The following is a 13,332-nucleotide window of genomic DNA, read 5'->3' on the forward strand; positions in this document are numbered from 1 at the left end:
GTTAGCCAGGCATCACGCCATGATTGATCAGTAGGCGAACACGTCACTTTTGGTCTCCCTCAGTATGGTGATGTAGTAATACATGGGGAAAGACAGTTATTGCCTTCAAACATCATTTCAGCTGCATTGGCCAGGAAAATGATTAGAAAAGGGTGTGAGGCGTACTTGGCACATGTAATAGACACCCAAGTGGGGAGTCCAACATTGGAGGACATTCCTACTGTATGTGACTTTCCGGATGTATTTCCTGAAGAATTGCCAGGATTACCTCCAGAAAGAGAAGTGCAGTTTGAAATTGATGTTATGCCTGGTGTGGATCCAATCTCCATAACACCATACAGAATGGCACCTGCAGAATTGAAAGAGTTGAAAGTGCAGTTGCAAGAACTGCTTGACAAGGGCTTTATCCGCCCTAGTGTGTCACCTTGGGGAGCGCCAGTGTTGTTTGTAAAGAAGAAAGATGGCACTCTCTGTTTGTGTATTGATTATCGGCAGTTGAATAAGGTGACAATAAAGAATAGATATCCATAGCCCCGTATTGATGACTTGTTTGATCAGTTGAGGGGTGCAGCTGTGTTCTCCAAAATTGACCTGAGATCAGGTTATTATCAGCTGAAAGTACAAGAGCAGAGTATTTCTAAAACTGCCTTTAGAACCCGCTATGGCCATTATGAGTTTTTGGTTATGCCATTCGGGTTAACTAATGCTCATCGCTTTTATGGATCGATGAACACTATCTTGAGACCATACCTCGACCGATTTGTTGTGGTATTCATAGATGATATATTGGTCTATTCGAGGAATGCGAGAAGAGCATGATAGACATCTGCGGATTATCTGCAGACTTTGAGGAGAAAGCGACTATATGCCAAATTGTCGAAGTGTGAATTTTGGCTGAAGGAAATATCTTTCTTGGGGCATGTAGTATCAAAAGAGGGCATCAAGGTAGATCCAAGTAAGATTGAAGTTGTCCTTAATTGGAGGCCACCCAGAAATGTCACAGATTCGCATTCAGGGTTAATGGATACTACCGTCGATTTGTGAAGGATTCTCCATGTTGGCATCTCCATTGACCAAGCTACTTAGAAAGGATGTAAAATTTCGGTGGATGGACAAATGCCAAAGTTTTGATGAATTGAAGAGATGTTTGTGAGAGGCTCGATCGACTTTACCCACCGGGTAAAGAATATCTGATTCTGATGATGCTTCTCACAGGGTTAGGTTGTGTGTTGATGCAAGATCGAAATGTCATTGCCTATGCATCACGCCAATTGAAATCGCATGAGAGGAATTATCCAACACATGATTTGGAGCTTGCGGCAATTGTGTTTGCTCTTAAGATGGAGACATTATTTGTATGGGGAGAAATGTTACATCTACAGATCATAAGAGTTTGAAGTATTTGGGCACCGAGAAGAGTTGAATTTGAGACAGAGGAGATGGTTAGAGTTGATAAAAGACTATGATTGTCGATAGACTATCACCGAGGAAAGCTAATGTTGTGGCTGACACCCTAAGTCGCAAGACTATGGCAAGTCTACGGGTTACTCCTTTGTCTTTGGTACATGAGTTGAGGTTATTACATGCCAGTTTAGAGATTAATGATGATGGGCAGGCAACAGTTGCATGGCATGTACAGCCAGTGTTGATTGATCGGTCGTAATGGTCGCTCGAGAATGATGAAAGGTATCAGAAGCTGTTGGAAGAAGTCCGGCAGGGCAAGAAACCAGAGTTCTCAATCAGAGATGATGGTTTACTGCTACACCAGGGCAGAATGTGTGTTCCTAATGATGTTGATTTGAGGCAGATCATTTTGAAGGAAGCACATGAGTCTCCTTTTGCCATGCACCCTGGTGGTACAAAAATGTATAGAGGGCTAAAGGAGCATTACTGGTGGATGGGTATGAAGAGAGATCTGGCAGAGTTTGTGTCCAAATGCCTAACTTGTCAGCAAGTAAAGGCAAAGCATCAAGTACCCACTAGGTTGTTACATCCACTACCAGTGCCGAAATGGAAATGGGAAAGAATAACCATGGATTTTGTAATGGGACTTCCGCAGACACAGAAGAGTCATGATGCAGTATGGGTCATTATCGACAGACTGACTAAGTCTGCTCATTTTCTGCCAGTCCGGATGGACTACGATTTGGGACAATTGGCCAATTTGTACATTGATGAGATTGTGAGGCGCATAGAGTGCGGTATCCATTATATCGACAGAGATCCTAGGTTCACTTCTAGATTAGGGTAGTCTTGAGAGAGCCCTAGGAACTAGATTGAACTTCGATCGCATTCCACCCACAGACAGATGGCCAGTCTGAGAGGGTAATTCAGATCTTGGAGGACATGCTACGGGCTTGTGTGATTGAGTTTGAGGGTAGTTGGGATACACACTTGCCTTTGATTGAATTTGCTTACAACAACAGCTACCAATCAAGCATTGGGATGCCTCCATATGAAGCTTTGTATGGCAGGAAATGTAGAACCCCATTGTGTTGGGATGACGTGGGTGAAAGAAAAATGATTGGACCCAAAATTATTCAACAGACTGAAGAGAAAATCAGGGTGATCAGAGATCGACTTAAAACTGCATCAGACCTTCAAAAGTCCTATGTTGATTTGAAAAGAAGGGATATTGAGTATGCAGTGGGTGAGAAAGATTTCCTCAAGGTTTCTCCTTGGAAGAGGATTATGAGATTCGGCAGAAAGGGGAAACTAAGTCCTCGTTTTATCGGGCCATATGAGGTTCTGGAAAGAGTGGGTCCTTTGGCATATCGGTTGGCACTACCTCCAGAGTTGGAGAAGATACATAATGTCTTCCATGTGTCCATGTTGAGGAGGTATCGATCAGACCCATCTCATGTACTACCAGTAGAAGAAATAGAAGTGAATCCAGACCTCACATATGAAGAAGAACCCATAAAGATTCTGGCTTATGAGGTGAAGCAGCTACGGAATAAACAGATACCATTGGTAAAAGTGCTGTGGAACCATCATTCGGGCCAAGAGGCTACTTGGGAACGAGAGGAGGACATGAGGAGACAACACCCACAGCTGTTCAGAGATTGAAACCAGGTAAAAATTTCGAGACGAAATTTATTTAAGGGGGGAGAGAATTGTAACACCCCCGTTGCATAGCCTGGTATATTTCACTGTTCCGGTGACCGGTGTCGGTCCGGACAATTAATGGGATTAAGGCCACACTTAAGACAACTTGAGAAGCCATAAACACAAATAATTAGTAATGTTTAATTAGTTAACTATAAATAAGAAAAACAGAACATAAGAGGTTAAACGAGCCGAGAGTCACAGCGATGAGTGACCTCCTCAGGAACGACTGCGAAGTCGTTTTAAACTCAAATTTTGAACCGTAAAAAGTGACGCTGCGGTCCTTAGGACCCTTATGAACACAGTGGAAAAGAGAAAATCACGAAAAAGAACTGTTAAGCCAGTCAAATAATTAGGTCAGGAAGCCAGAAGAAATATTGGATTATTTGCAAACCGGGATGAACCGGCGAAGGGCAATTTGGTCAATTTACCCCGAGAGCTGACTCCTGACCTAACTGTCCAATAAAATCGGAGAAAAGAAAATTTCAGAATCGAGGATTAAATTAAAGAACTAATAGAAAAAAATAAATAATAAAAAAAAAGAAGAAAAAGATGGAAAAGTCAAAGTTGATGACATCATTAATGATGTCATAAACAAATTTATTAAATTATTTATTAAATTAGATTTTTGGTATTCTTTAAGTGATAAAGATGAAAGAAAATAAAAGAAAAAAAACCAAAAAAAAGTCTTCTTCCTTCCTTTGGTTGCCGCCTCCCATTTCTCTCTCCCTCACCATGATTAAAACCTCAATTGAAGCCATCTAAATCTTCCCTTAAACCCTAAATCTTTCCATGAAATCTTTACATCCCCTAACTAAAACTTGTATTTGAACTTTGATAAGAAGGTTGGGAGCAAATAAATCAAGCAAAGTTGAAGAATTGGATAGACAAATTCTGCTCACTTAAGGTAAGCTAATCCAACTTCTCTTTTTAGTATATATGATGGATTTAGGGTAGAAATGAATGAGATTATATGGAGAAATTGAAAAATATTGCATGTTTAGGAAGAGAGGGAATTTCAGCCAGCATTGTGAAGAGTGTAATTTGCATGGCTTGATTGGCTTGGATAGGAATATGAACCTTAATGAGTTAAGTGATGATAGTTAAGGGCATTGAAATGGTTAAATGCAAGAGTTAGTGAGATTAGGATTTCAATGCTAGGGTTTATGAACCAAAATTTGGAGAAATGCATAAATGGCATGTTTAACCTATAGTGAAATGAAATAATGGTCAATTATGACCAAATAAGTTGTGTGGGAATTGTTGGAATAAAAATCAAATTCGTAGGTCCAATGGTCATGCTGCTGGCAGCATGACCAAACCCACTTTGAAGGACCAAAACTCAAATTTTACAAGCCCAATTGATATGCCACCAATTGGAGATGAAAATAGACATAAAATAGCACAATTTTCATTAAGGAACCATGGCCAAAAACTGACCAAAACTTGGTGAAACAATTGACCAAAGTGAAATGAGAGCAGGCTGCCACTGCACCAAACTGACCAAATGAACAGTAACTGTTCATTTGGTCATAACTCGAGTTAGACAGGTCAAATTGACCTGAAATTTGGCCAGGGGTTAGAGGGCATATAGACCTAAAACTTTCATGAAGAACATCACCCCAAATTATGCCGTTAACCCATTCAAATTATTGAGCAAAGTTGAGTTACCAAACCTGCAACTCTGCAGATTTTCATTTGAGCAGTAATGTTTGGATGGCTATAACTCTCTCTAGAAAACTCGGATTTAAGCGATTCTTGAACCGATGGAAACCTAAGACATAGTAGAACATTTCATATGAAGAAAGTTAGACCAAATTATGAACTTAACTTGATCAAATTACTGACCAAAGTTGGATCAAAATCTGCCAGAACCCAAAATCTCAGTATGAACAGTGCACGTGAACAGTAATTTTATTTTGGCCATAACTTGAGCTACAAAACTCCGATTGAGGTGATCCAAAAATGAGAATACACTTAAGACAATAAGAAACATTTTCTATGAAGGAAGTTTCATCAAATTCCAACAGTAGATCGACCAATGGAACAGTGCAACTTCGGAGCACAAAACCGAAAATTGGCAATTTTGCCAAAATGACCTAAACTTTGAGAAAATGATCGAAACCAACAAGTTTAATGACCAAAATGTGGTATGTGAGTGAAGTTGGAATTCCCATACCTATTAAGCCTTAAAAAGTCAACAATTTGACTTGAATAGTATAGTGAATAGTAACCCGAAACACAAAAACTTCGAGAACGTCGAATTTAACGCAATAGAGCTAGTTAAAATGAAGTGAAATTTATTTTTTGGATTCATGCTAAGTTTATTTTGGATTTATGTTAAGTTCTAGTGCTGAAACATTGTAAAATTTTATGTTTCAGTTGAAAAGAATATCGGGAAGGAACCCGAGGAACCGAGTCGAGGCTAAGGGACGACTCGTTTGAGGTTTGTGCACAATAAATCCTATTTAAGCATTTTACCCTTGAAAAATTGATTTAGCATGCAGTATGAATTTATGAACTTTTGTGTTGCCACCTTGTGATCAAATTGTAACTTTGGAAATTGATTTGATTTTTGTATGCAATATTTGAATGAAATGTTTGAAATGGATTTTATGTTCACACTTAGCATGACAGTATCACATTTCCTCCTCCATTTATGGGGTTGAGATCGTTTATTTTCCTCCCTCTCTGGCTTGCCAGTTGAGGTTGTAGATCGGATGAGTACTCATTAGCTAGCTAGCCACCTCCCTCATTGATTTCGATTAATGGGGTTGTAGATTGCTTTGTCGTGGTGTACAACGCGGCATTGATCGGAAATTTTGTGTCATGGCTTAAGTTGTGTATGACTTGGCAATATTGTATTTATGAAATTTTTTGACTAAACTGTGTTTAATATATTATTTGACAAAATGAGTTGTTATGAGCTTTGATATTTGTGAAATGTGATTGTGAAGTATTCAAATTATGTTTCATCAATAAATGATTTATGTATCGCATTTTGAATTTTTATTTTGCACCACTGAGTATGTTTATACTCAGCGATAGTTTAATTTACTGTCGCAGATAAGAGCAAGGAGAAAGCAGCAGAGTGAGTTGCGGGATTGACAAGAACTTCTTGATCCCTTTTGTACGGGTATTGTTTTATACCCTTATGGTTATTTTGATGTAAATACTGTAATGTCACAAGTATCAATGTAAATTGAGCAGTTTTAAATAAATTGTAATAATATTATTTTGGGTTTGCTTCTGTAAATTTAATATTTGTAAATATGAATTTTCTGCTTTATGCCTTGATAATGAAGTATTAAAAATTTTGTGATGACCAAATTTGATTAAATTGTGGAAATTGCTTTGAAGTGATTTGAATTGGATTGATTTGAGTTTTATTGGAGATTGGGAGTTGTGGAAAACTTTTGGAAGTGCTTTTTACAGGTCTTTGAAGAACTGGTTTCTCAAAATACAGAGGGAACTCTGTCAAAATTTTTATAAAATTTGCGGCAAAATTAAAATGGATAAAAATTTTTACTAGTATTTAAACTTTGAATAAATGGTTTTTAATTCTCACTAAAATGCTCACCACTTCCAAAATGTAAGAAAATCGTTTTAAAATCCCTTGTAGGGTACTTAATGAGTTATCGGTAGGTGAAGTTCGGTAGTTCATTAAGTATTCTACGGGATCATGTTATGCCTTACGGAGGGGTAAGGTGTGACACTTACCATTCCTAGAACAAGCATCTTAGATATTTCAAAGTAAAATTTTTAACTTGCATTTGATAAAAATATGATTTAGGTATTCCTTCATATTTTAAACCTCATATTTAACCTTAACCTACCTTAATTTTATTTCAATCCTTGCAAACCCCCTTGAACCTTACTTTCCTAATTTCTTTGGAACCCAAATCATTTACCTAACCCTAAACCTAAACTCTACCACCCATTTATGAGAATAATATTTTAGCAATTAAGTGCACAATATATATATATATGATAAAAAAAAAAACTTAAAGGATTGAAACATCTTGAAAAGTGCAAGAGTAATTGTGAAAAGCTGATAAAAAAAAAGTCACCAAAATATCCCAAAGGTAATTTTGGGTGCGACATGAAATAGGGACAAGTACAAAATAAAAAAAAAGTATAAAAAGTAGTCCCTTTATATAATTATTGTGATAGCACTTGAAATTCATTATGAATTTCTTTCCTCTTAAGTTAAAAAAAAAAAAAAGAATATTGGATGCACTTTGAGTTTCATGATTAGTATTATTCTCAAATTTTGTTTTCCTTATTTCCTTTCTTTGTTAACCATAATTTTTCCTTATTTGACCCCATTACAACCCTTAAAAAGACCTAATGATTCTTTGAAAAATGCTTGTTACATTAGTGGAGTTAGAACTTTTATGCTTACATATGAGTTTGATAATACAATCCTTTATACATTACTCACCATCTATTTGAGACGCATTGGCTATCTATTTCTTTTAGACTGTTTAGGCACAATTGACTCTTATAGCTGGTTGGCATTTGTTGCTTGGGTTGATTGGTTAATTCTTAGTTGTTCTGTAATTGTTAAGAGTGATTGCTTTATTCTTCGTGCTTTGTTGGTGGGAATTTGGAATGTTGGTGGCTAGAGGTAAGTTGGTGGTTTGGATTAGTGATTTTTGTGTTTTCAAATACTGATTCTATTCCCTTCCAAATGAGTTTTAATGAAATTTTACTTGGGAACAAGCAAGAGTTTGAGTATGGGGGAATTTGATATATGCATTTTATATCATCATTTAGGTATAATTTTTGCACATAATTTATCCTTGTTTATATTTATTACTGTAGATATTAGCATATATTTAGTTAATTTTTACCTTTTTACACTTTTTAGTTTAATTCTAGGAATTTTTTTGTATTATAGGTTAAATTTGGAGAATTTTGATGATATTTTGATCAGAACAGCTATTTAGAGAAAATTAGAGTTGAATTACAAAATTTCAAAAAGAAAATTTAAAGTTGAATTTTAAAGAAACAGAAAGTTGCACAACCTATGACACAGTTTATGTTACAGGTTGTGTCGTTGTCAGATATGAAGTTTTTCTCAGATAGAAAGTTACACAACTTGCAACACAAGGCGCAACACAACTGACTCAGCTTGTGACATTTTAATGAAAATTGATAACGTGGCACTTTCGTCCCTCTGATTTAATACATCATTTTCTTCAAAATCTTCTGTCTTTTAACCCATTCTAGGGCAGACCTCTACACCATATATAAACACCTTTTTCTCTTTCTTTCCACAAGGAGAAAAGAAGGGAAATTTTACAAGAGAGAGAAGAAGGAAGAGAAGCACATGAGATCAAGTTTTAGAGCAGCAGAGTACGCCTTATGCAACACTCCAGCAGCAGATTCTTCATCATTTTATTGGGTTTTTCTTTTTCTTAGCTTAGATTTTTATTATTTCTTCATTTCTCTATTTGGGTTTGTCTTGAAATCATGATTTATGAGTAAATCCTTGAGATTCTAGAGATGGATCTGTAAATATTGCTTTGTATTGTGGCTTTTGAACTGATTTAGTCATTTAAATGAGATTTGCTATATTTTGATTTATTGCTTGTGAGCTTGTTGCCTTACTTGATGAATGGGCCCTCATTAAGTTAAGTTTTAATCCTTGACAGATTGACTAAAAAGTGAATGTTTGGGATAGATAATCTTGCAATAAATTTAGTTTTCTTGGTGTTAGAGATAAGCTAAGAAGATTAAGGGGACTTTCAAAATCAATTAGAATTTTAATTGGGTTTTTGTCAGGTTTGAAATACCGTGAAAACAATGTTTGATTTGATGAATATCAACTTTGAAATGCCTGAAAAATGTTTCAAAGAACTAAGAATTGATTTCCCTCAAAATTGCAATTCTCATGTGTTTGGCTAAATTGGGAATAAATCACATGCAAATAATATTGAAAACTCTATTTCTATAATCACTTTAATTTTTATTGAAGTTAGATTTAATTCCTCCCAATTTGATAATTAGTAATTTTAATTCAAATTTTAGCCACCTAGTTTAATTAGTTTAATTAATTGTTTGATTTGGCTTAAATTCCTCAAATACCAATTTTAATTTTAAATTTCATTATCAATATCTTTAAATTTCAGCATTCTAATTAAATTATTTTTTTTTATTTTCAATTTAAGCACAATTTTCTGTGGGGACGATATTTTTAAAATTATACTACTGTAACCCATGTACTTGCGAAAGCTATTTCACAACTAACATCACCGAACTCTGTCCGGTTGAATTCTTGAAATTGAGCCCAAATGGGCCTTAGGAATGGATTGAGAAATAGTTAAACTTATTACGGGCCTCTGGGACTTTAAGCTGGCTCATGTCCTAGTGCGGGTCCGACCTATAGGTTGGATCATGGCACCTTCCATCAAAATCCACAACCTTTTGCAAAATCTCTTCATCGAAACCCATAACATTCTATTAAAAAAATAATACATAAATTTACAACAAAATCCATAAATTCACATAAAATTAAACCAACAATTTTGATAACAATTCGAAGCTAGTGGAAGCTTGAATTAACCAACATCGATAACTTTCCAATCGACTCAATTGATGAAGGAGTCGGTCAAATGTCAATCTCATCAAGAACTACGACATGCTTATCGTTATAGAGCCCAAACCTAATAACATTTTCATAGTATATCTCAAAGTCCTTGAAATTTCTATTATTTGCACAATCGCCTTCCAGAGGCTCACCAAGGATACTTCGACGATCTCGGATCAATTGTAAGGGTGATGATGTGATCCGAGTTAGATGGGTACATTGCGACTATGAGGAATTGATGATGACATGGGATGGGCTAAGCCTAAACTGCTCACGCCGAGGAAGAGTGTAAAGCACTCTCAGCTAAAATTTTTCTCATTTACAAGGATAAATATAGCATGCTTTAATACTCGTATCAATCTTATTGATAAAATGCAATTTTAATTTTAACTACACATGCCAAGGTTTTCTATCCAGTGTGAACGAGTTGCGTGTTTTCATTTCTTATATCTAATCACTAATTTTATCAAGTTGTTTAAGTTTCCACACTCATTTTGCCCTTCAACTACCTACCTATAAAATTGCATTCTTCAGAAACAATTAAAAATTAATTCATGTATTGGTATCAAAACTAATTTTTTAGCATCATCAAATAAAGAAGCCAATAGAGATGAAGCCACAATTTTTAAATTCTAACAAAAAGAGTAAGAAGCCAATACACTTCAGAAATTTTAAACAACTCAATTTCAAATCATAATTATTAAGTACATCCATTTGTACATACAATAAATTGATTATAATCATTAATTATTTTTAGTTTTACTTGAATCTCACTATAATCAATAATTATAATGAATTCATGGTACATACAATTTCGGACTGGAAAATAAAGTTCTTATACATAGTAATAATGGGATCAAATAAAACACAAAGTAGATAGGACATTGTGCAAGAGACGACTTCAATGTTGTTATGGGTTGGAAAGCAACTCTTTGCTGTTGCTCATCTCATATTTGAACCTACATAAAAATCAAGGGCTTTAGATAAGAATCCTTGTATTTGTGCTCATATTTCCATAAACACAACTAAGTAGAGATTCACCTTCGGATGCTGGCCAGGGGCTAGCATTCCCATCTTAATGCCATCTGTTTCTATTATAGCCCCTGCAAGATTTTTTCTTGAAGCACTCGATTAAATCATTTGCAGTGTCGATACCTGCCAATACCATTTTATTAGCACTGTAAATCATCTGAGTGTATAATTGAGAGAGAAAGGGAGAGATAAAACCTGCAAAATAAGCACCAGTAGCATATCCTATATATTTATTGCTGGTGTGCTCCCCTGTGAAGTATACAGGACCAATAGGATCCTGCATAGAAAAAAAAATGCTTTTACTGTTAACTTCAAAAAACATTTCTTGTACCATGGGAATTCCATTTATTTTTGCTTACCGCCAATTGGTCTTTGCGTTTTTGACTGTAGCTATCAGGCCAATTAGAAAAGCTGCCCTTGTAGAACCTGTCCAAGCCCCATCTAGGTACGAGAATGGATTCTGGTTTTGGAATGTTATCCCCAAACAACTTTTTAAGTATTACCATTATCTCTGCTTCAATTGCTTCATCAGGCAATTGCTCTATTCTCCTTGACTCATCAGCTGTTACCGTTACAAACAATATATTTGATCCTGGATATTCATTCTCCAGATGCTGTAAAGTAAATTAACACCTTAATCATCCATTTTATTCTTGCAATCTACAATAATACCTTATTCTATTTCTGATATGTTTATAATACCTGCCAAAGTGGATAGTATCCACGCCTCACATGGGTGTAGAGGAAGAACTCGGTTCCAGGGCCGGAAGGCCAGAACTTGTAAGGGAACTTTAGAAAGATCTTGGTATATATGGTCATGCCAAAGTCTGATATTGCAATTCTTTTCCATAGCTGATTCATTTTTTCCAAGATTTAGAGTCAGGGAACAAAGAAGATTGTTAGGGAAATTGAGAAAGCAAATTCGAAATGAACTTACCGGTAAAGTGGGCTGGAACTCAATTAGGTCACTCTGAAGAACTCCAAGGCTGACAGATACGATAACATACTTGGAATTGTATGTGGAACCATCTTCAGTTTTTATGGTAACTCCGCTCTTTGAGTAGCTTATCTCTCTAACTACCTTATTTAGCTTAAGCCTGGGATCACTTGTCAAAGAAGAAAGGAACTGCTTAGCAAGATACTGAACTACAATCTCAAAGCCTCTCGGATCAGCCACGAAGTATGGATCCTCTCCATGGTCTACAAACTCGTTTCGAGGGTAAGTGTGCTTCAAACTAGTCACTTTTGGTGGCTCTGCGTCTTCATAATCATTGTGATAGAAGTCGATCACCATTTCAAGTGGGGTTTTGGGCACCCTGCAAGATAGCACTAGACTTGGTAATTGGTATCAAATTTGAGCCAAAATAACTTCAAACGGGATCAATAAATGTAAGTCCTTGATTACTGTTTGAATATTCGCTGTGCTGCCAAAATTGAAACATCAACATCCTTCTTTTTGGATGACAATTTTTTCGAAAACTTTTCACAGAAATCATCTCTGGCGGTGGCAACCTTATCAATTTCCTCTACCAGCTTGGAAGGGTATAGTCCACCTCTGTGGATAGTGGGAAAAAAATTGTTAATTATCAATTCACTACTTCTAAAAGGAAACCCGAAATAGGCACAAGAGAAAAGCAGCAGTTGTTTAATTACTCTTGTTTATAGGTGTTTGATGTGAGATTTTCATAGTCATTGAGGGAAGTTCTGAGCTTAAGTTTTTTGGCAATGTCCAGCAAGGGATTGGCCACAGGCCCCCCACCAAAAAGCCAATTGGCACCCTTCTCAACAGTAAGTCCACTAAATTGAGTTTTCATGAGACGACCACCAATCCTAGGAGTTGCCTCTACAATCAACATATCATGAATCCCTGCCTCATGTAGCGTTTTTGCTGCTGCAATTCCTGAAATATACAGGTCAAAGAACCAAAATGAAACATGAAAAATGAATGACTTGGAACACATTTTCTAAACATTATGTCCATCTAGACCCAACAATAAAATAAAATAAACAAGCACAAGCCACACTATGTATTCTTGTTATGTAAAGTAATTCTCTTGGAGGTTATAGATAAAGGTCACCTGAAATTCCGGCTCCGATGACAATGACGGTGGGCGACGGTGAGGCCGATGCAGCAGCCAAGAAGAAACAGAGAAGAAAGAGAAGCACCATGGCCAAAAGCTTCTGCATCATACTTGAACAGCAAGTTGACTTCTGATGACTACTGAGTGGGAAGGCTTCCCTGGATTCCTAGTCATATTTGAAGCAATGCAAACAATACCATAATATTCACATATTTTACTGTTTATTATCAACAGAATCATCCACGTTTGCATATGAATTTGAATATATTATCAGAATTAATTCAACCAGAGCTATCTTGGTAAGAACAAAGGATTCCTTCCAAATCGAGTCAAATCTAAATATGTGGGCGCCAGAGGAATAAACAATTGGGGAGACAAATTTTCCATGAAAATGGACATCTGAGCTGTCAGAATGCTAACTTTCACAAAGTTGTGATTACTAATTGACAATTAAGAAATAGTAATAGCATAATCTCGAGTGCACGCATACCATGTGTTGCAATACATATTTTTTTT

The 13,332-nt window shown here is 36.1% G+C and overlaps 1 protein-coding gene across 1 annotated transcript; it reads right to left on the reverse strand.

The window, feature by feature from the left end:
* Positions 1 to 10,424: 10,424 nt before the first annotated feature.
* Positions 10,425 to 13,085, reverse strand: LOC110643397 (polyamine oxidase 1). The gene is made up of 9 exons (XM_021795757.2): positions 12,814 to 13,085; positions 12,389 to 12,635; positions 12,141 to 12,290; positions 11,673 to 12,051; positions 11,438 to 11,587; positions 11,095 to 11,349; positions 10,931 to 11,012; positions 10,745 to 10,858; positions 10,425 to 10,662 (listed from the first exon to the last, which is right to left on the reverse strand). Exons 1-8 carry the CDS (start codon positions 12,923 to 12,925, stop codon positions 10,779 to 10,781), a joined length of 1,455 nt encoding a protein of 484 aa, XP_021651449.2. The 5' UTR covers positions 12,926 to 13,085; the 3' UTR covers positions 10,425 to 10,662; positions 10,745 to 10,778.
* Between the last annotated feature and the right edge of the window lie 247 nt (positions 13,086 to 13,332).

This window comes from Hevea brasiliensis, chromosome 17, assembly GCF_030052815.1.
Source record: "Hevea brasiliensis isolate MT/VB/25A 57/8 chromosome 17, ASM3005281v1, whole genome shotgun sequence".
Lineage (NCBI taxonomy): Eukaryota > Viridiplantae > Streptophyta > Magnoliopsida > Malpighiales > Euphorbiaceae > Hevea > Hevea brasiliensis.

Bases quoted from the DNA above. Each gene is read 5' to 3' on its own strand.
- LOC110643397 (XM_021795757.2), bottom strand. From the start codon at position 12,925: ATGATGCAGAAGCTTTTGGCCATGGTGCTTCTCTTTCTTCTCTGTTTC. The intron at 12,052-12,140 runs GTAATCAAGGAC...GCTATCTTGCAG, and splicing joins GCACAGCGAATATTCAAACA to GGTGCCCAAAACCCCACTTG. The intron at 11,013-11,094 runs GTAAGCAAAAAT...TTTTCTATGCAG, and splicing joins AACGCAAAGACCAATTGGCG to GATCCTATTGGTCCTGTATA.